The 5,955-nt window shown below is 34.2% G+C and overlaps 1 protein-coding gene across 1 annotated transcript; it reads left to right on the top strand.

Moving 5' to 3' along the window:
- The first annotated feature begins 397 nt into the window (after positions 1–397).
- Positions 398–5,224, top strand: LOC146920719 (binding partner of ACD11 1-like). The gene is made up of 5 exons (XM_085714175.1): positions 398–549; positions 2,607–2,710; positions 2,819–2,894; positions 4,292–4,372; positions 4,459–5,224. Exons 1-5 carry the CDS (start codon positions 544–546, stop codon positions 5,035–5,037), a joined length of 846 nt encoding a protein of 281 aa, XP_085570301.1. The 5' UTR covers positions 398–543; the 3' UTR covers positions 5,038–5,224.
- Positions 5,225–5,955: the final 731 nt, after the last annotated feature.

Here is a 5,955-nt window from a genome sequence, read left to right as displayed (position 1 = left end):
ATGTGATTATTTTCTACAAAATCATTAAAAAACAGCCTCTATTATTATAAAAAGTTTAGGTGAGTTGGATTATGAAGCTCATTAGAATAAATCTCAAGAATAAAAGAATATTTATAAAAATATTTACAAATTACGATTTTTACATCAATACTCAAAGTTAAAGTTACTACTGTATAAGTACCGGCATTCGAGTCAATTACTTATCGATTATCAAAAGAAAGTAGATTGCAATCCAAATTTATCGAATATCTCATCCGTAAAAATAAAATAAAATAAAATAATGTATTTATTGGTATATACCGACGTTGGTGTCGGGACAGGTGGTTAATTCACGTGGTTTCGTGCATAACACTTTAGAAACGTAGAAATCCATGGTAGTCACTCACACGCTTCACTCGTGCGATCAATCCCTCTTAAATCTTCTTCCATAAACAAACAGTTTCTTCTTCTTCTTCTTCTTCTAATTTGCTCTCTCAACCCAATTCACTTTCTTCTTTCCATCCTAACGCTTTCCGTTCACCACAAAATTCGAATTCATCTCCGATGTCGGTCAGCTCTCTCTCTCTCTGAATTCATTTTTTTTTTGTTAGGTTAAGATTCTGACAATTAATTTCCTTTGGATTTTGATTATGAACGTATATTTAGTGTTTGGTATCTTAGGTTTATAGATACATGATTGAAATTACAGAGCATGTTTTTAATTTCTGTTACGATTCTTGTTTTCAATTGGTAACTATTTAAAACTGCTACGTTTTTTCTTGGTTTTAGTTCCATTTTTATCATTTTTGATTGAGTAATTTTTTTTTCCCGTTTTCTTTGATTTTTTTTGTTACCCTTTTTGATTATGTGAATGGGATGGTAGAAGTGTTCATAGGTTGTTTATAAAATTGGGAATATGATACTGAAATGAAATGCTCATCTTTTATTTATTGTTTGAGTTTTTTTTGGTAATGGAATTAATTGGAAATGAAGTGTTCATAGTTTTTTTTTGGTATTGAATGGTGATAAGTTGAAATTAGAAGAGAAAGAGAGAGAATTGAGACTTTTACATCTTGATATGATATTTTCTTGTTTATTGTGATTTTGATTATGTTTTCTTATATATAGTGATGTAATGAAACACATAGCACTAAACCTTATTCATACTAATACTTGACTCTCACTCAAATAAGGAGTGATATCACGAAATATAATAAAATATGAAAATAACTCCAAAGATATTATATTACTAAGTTACTCTTTTTATATTGTAAGATGTGCTAAAGATTTTTTGAGATATTCTAGCAACTTTAAAATACCTGGTGTCTATGTTGTCATAGCGCACTATAGTGGAATTGCATAGCGGTGGTAGGGTTTGGCACGACGCTTTTGGCCCAAGCCACCTTCGGCGATTGTGATTTTAGCAGCCGGTAATTGCGGCCCCATGCCGCTATCGCGTCCCCTACTGTGTTCACTATTAGGGTTTCAGGGTGAAATTCCTCAATTCCTTTTTTAACCTTTTTTTAAGAGTATAAATGCCAATTTTTTTAAGAGTATAAATGTCAATTCAAACCCTTTTAAGGATAATGTTGTATTCTTCATTCTGTTATGTTCTTGCTCACATACAATCGCTATGTTCTTCTTGCTTTTAGTTCAGTTCTATTATGTTTTTCCTCTCTTTTTAAGTTTTATTGCTTTGTAGCTTAGGTTCTTTAATTATTAACTATGGTGGTCTCTTTAGTTTTGTTTATTTTTCTATTTTTGAATATTTATGTTTACATTGTACACTGATTTTTAGACATTGCATTAGCGGCTATTCCGCTATAGTATTTTAGGGGGTCGGTGCTATGCGGCATTATCTTGGATTAACAACATAGCCACGTGTCTGATTGTGGAATAGCTTTATGCCTATGATGATGATATGATATCAATAATATCTTCCAAATAAAATTGTGTATAATATAAGGAAAGACAGATATTTATGACTTATCCTTTTAAAAGAGGTTACCTAAAGATGATAAACCTAAGGTTTTTACCTCCTTCCTCTTTTCTTGCTCCTGTTTTTAAAAGGAACACACGTATGCGCGCGCACGCACACAGACACACACTCACTCACTTCTATTTCTCAATTATGTTATGATTCTTTTAACTTGGTGTCGTCTTTTCTTGTCCTTGTTTACCTGTAATTTTATAAATTTATAAGTAGTAGTTATGACAAGCAATTGTCGATGCCATTATAGCGTACTGACTGTCAATAGAATTGAAAGCAAAATTATTCATTAGTGCTGATTTGGTGCTGATCTGTTGGTCATTAAACCAGCAGATTTGTACAGACTTGATTGCAAGTCAAACCAACATATTGTACAGTCATAATTGTGTAATTATGTATTTATTAAATAGCCTAGCTGTAGATAACAGTTACATATTGTATCAGCACTATTTAAATGAAAACATTCCAGCAAAAGGGATCATAGTTTTGACCCTAATTTCTCTGAGTTTAACACTGACAAGAAATACTATATGGGCATTTTGCTTTAATAGTCGGTATGGATGAGTAATATGATTTGAATGTAGATAGGTACTCATGGTTTTAGACTTTTAATAGTTGCATTCTATTTTATTTCCAGATAAAAACCGTTAAAGTCAGCAACGTTTCCTTGGGAGCAACTGATCGGGACATTCAAGAGTTCTTTTCTTTTTCTGGGGACATTGCATATGTTGAACTACGGAGGTCAGTTACTACTTACTGCACTTGGTTTTGTACAGCCACTTCTCTTAGAGTCCTTTCGTTTATAAACTTTGTTATATAACAATCCCTAATTTCTATATATTGATACAGTCATGATGAGCGATCACAAACTGCTTATGTTACCTTCAAGGACTCACAGGGAGCTGAGACTGCAGTGTTGCTATCGGTAATTCACTTGCCATTACTTAATACGCTATCCTCCCTAAATTAAGTGACACTTAAGGTTTTTTCGCAAGAATTTTAAAAGATAATTAATAACTTAATGATTATAAATTATAACAATTTTACTAAATACTGGAATATTAACTATAGTCACTGATGCATAGTAGAGTATAATAGGGACTGATGCACGTTATATATATATATATATATATAATCACTACGGGCCATATGGCCAGATCAACGTTGTCAAAATAATAGTGTTCAGGGCCTAGCGGATTAGGCATGCGATCGCCCTCCCAATTCGAAGTTTTTTCCTGGAAGTTTCATATATATATATATATATTTGGTACAAACATGTTATATTTGTTTTATTTGGGGAAAAACTGAATAAAATATTTAATGATATAATGAAAAAAATAAATTAAATGTCACTTATTATTAAATTTTTTGCTTTTGTTAAAATGTCATTTAATTTGTGACTGGAGGAGTATATATTAGTAGGGAAATGCTAACTTGTAAGTTAAGAAACTAAATATAGAAGTATTTTCTTTGAAATTGTGTATTCAATATCTTAAGACTTTAAAAATTTATCTTTTCAATACAAAACTTGTCCTTTAATTTGCTTTTTTATCTTCTTAACTTGTGCCCACTAGTTAGCATGTCCCATATTAGTATTATCTTCAATTCATTTTAACAACCAATTGTCCTCAGATATCACTATTGAGAGTTCAAGTTAGAACCATATAATTTGTCATTATTGTTCTCATAAATCACTATATAGAGGTCAAGGTAAAACTACAGGATTTGGTCGTGTTCCATAACGGATTACATTGGCCTGAAATATTCAGCCTTTTGGAAACACAATGCAGTATTAACGGGTTACATAAAAAAAACATATTTGCTAATCATGATGTCCCACATTACTGAAACTCTTATTAAGAAGTCTTTCACTAGTCTCTCTATTTGTGGAGACACATTGGAAATGCATGTTGTATTGACTACTGTGTTGCATATTGCTAGAAACTTTTCCTTTTACTGCTCTGGATAGAAACATCTTCTAACAATGGAACCGCCTAAAATTTCGATAGTCCTTCAGTACAAGATTGAATATGAATATAAATGGAGGAGTGTGACAGTTTATTATACAATCTTACTTTGTGATGCATGCTTTTCTAGCCCACTAGATGTTTCTTTCTAGGTGAGACTATTTGTCTGTGGTAATTGGGAAGAATAGCCACCTATGGTATGGGATGTAGGACATGCCTCTGATTGTATTATTCTAATGTAACAGTATGTTTGGATGTTGCTATATCAGTTTATGTGTTATGTTTGTCTTTGTGAATAAGTATATCTAAACTGCAATGCATATAACCAAATATAACGCAGTTTCACATATTTCAGGGAGCAACAATCGTCGACCTGTCGGTTACAATAACTCTGGATCCAGATTACCAGCTTCCACCTGATGTCCTGGTTTCACCTGTGAGCCTGTCTTAGACCCTCTGTAATTTTTATTGCATGCAAGTAAGTAGGCTATTTTGGCCTTACAAACATGTAAATTTTTGCAGGTAAGTGAAAGTAAAACTCCTGGTGGTGCTGACTCTGCTTTGCGGAAGGCAGAGGATGTAGTCTCCACCATGGCAGCCAAAGGCTTTATCTTAGGCAAAGATGCTGTCAACAAAGCAAAGACTTTTGATGAGAAGCTCCAGTTATCATCGAAAGCCTCAGCAACAGTTGCATCTGTTGACCAAAAACTTGGGCTCAGTGAGAAAATAGGTGCTGGTGCTTCAGTTGTGAGTGATAAAGTTCGAGAAGTGGATCAAAAGTTTCTGGTTTCAGAAAAGACAAAATCAGCATTTGCAGCTGCAGAACAGACAGTCAGTACCGCTGGTTCTGCCATAATGAAGAATCGCTATGTACTTACTGGGGCCTCTTGGGTAACGGGTGCTTTTAACAGGGTTTCTAAGGCAGCTGTAGAAGTAGGTCAGAAAACAAAAGAGAAAGTGGAGAATGCAGAACAGCAAGAGAAGCGACAGGTTGAAGATCAATATGCACAGGTCCTTTCTGAGCCCCCAAAAGCAGCAGCAGTAAGTGAGCAGCAGTCTTCCAAGCCTGGTCCTGCTCCTGCTCAGGGTTTGATCCTTTGATTTGCTTCTTCCAAATGTATTTATCTTGTTTGAAACTCCTGCAGACTGTTTCCAGACTATTATATATTTGTTTTTTGCAAATTGGATGTGAATGAACGATAGGCAGTTACATGGACCAATTTGCTGTTTAATTTTCTTTTGTAACATAAACTGGATTTCCTAGGTGTTAAATTATATATTTCTCCTATTTTCTTTGCCGGTAGTTCTTACCTGATAATAGTTTAACCAAGGGAAATGCTAGCGAGTACCCCCTGGGGCACTCGTTAGCAAGACCCACTAACTAGTAGTCGGTTAGTTGGTTGTCTCAGCTTTCATAGGGATTGTTATGGTAGTTACGGCATGCATAGCTTATGTATTCAAGTGCACTCGATGCATCTACCAGTATTCAATCAACTCTTGCATTACACATTAATCAGAATTTCCTCGCTTTGCCCAATTCAAAATTTGTATGGTATCAGGCGCTAATGAGGAGCCTTGGTTGCCATTCAAATTTTTTTTTTTATTATTTTTTTTTAACATTCTTCATCTCCAACCTCTAAACAATTGGTCACTAGTCACAAACCCATCTAATCCGTTTTACCTCCAAGGTGAGAATAATCACTTATCCTTGTTTCTATCCCCATGGGACAGAGATAATTACTATGCTTGGGTTTGTGCAATGTAGCTCTCTATGATGTTGAAATAACTCAAGTTTATAGATGGAAGTTTGGAGCCACCTCTATCCTCAAACTCAATGTACGAACCTTGGACCCCCTATCCTCAAACTCCATATACACTAACTACATGTTGCTTTGGCAAATTGTGCCCGTCCTCTGCTCGTTTACATGATATTTTTGTAGTACAAAATAATAATACCAACATTTTCCCACCTTTTGGATAATACTACACAACAATCCTAAAACAAAAGTGTGGAAAGAT

The sequence above is a fragment of the Medicago sativa genome, chromosome 5 (genome assembly GCF_051527215.1).
Source record: "Medicago sativa cultivar Bolivia chromosome 5, Bolivia_mono, whole genome shotgun sequence".
Classification (NCBI taxonomy): domain Eukaryota; kingdom Viridiplantae; phylum Streptophyta; class Magnoliopsida; order Fabales; family Fabaceae; genus Medicago; species Medicago sativa.
This window is presented reverse-complemented; position numbering and strand designations above follow the sequence as displayed.

What these genes read in the sequence shown, in the direction of transcription:
- LOC146920719 (XM_085714175.1), top strand. An exon ending in GCATATGTTGAACTACGGAG is followed by an intron (nt 2,711 to 2,818) that starts GTCAGTTACTAC and finishes ATATTGATACAG; the next exon opens with TCATGATGAGCGATCACAAA. An exon ending in AGACTGCAGTGTTGCTATCG is followed by an intron (nt 2,895 to 4,291) that starts GTAATTCACTTG and finishes CACATATTTCAG; the next exon opens with GGAGCAACAATCGTCGACCT.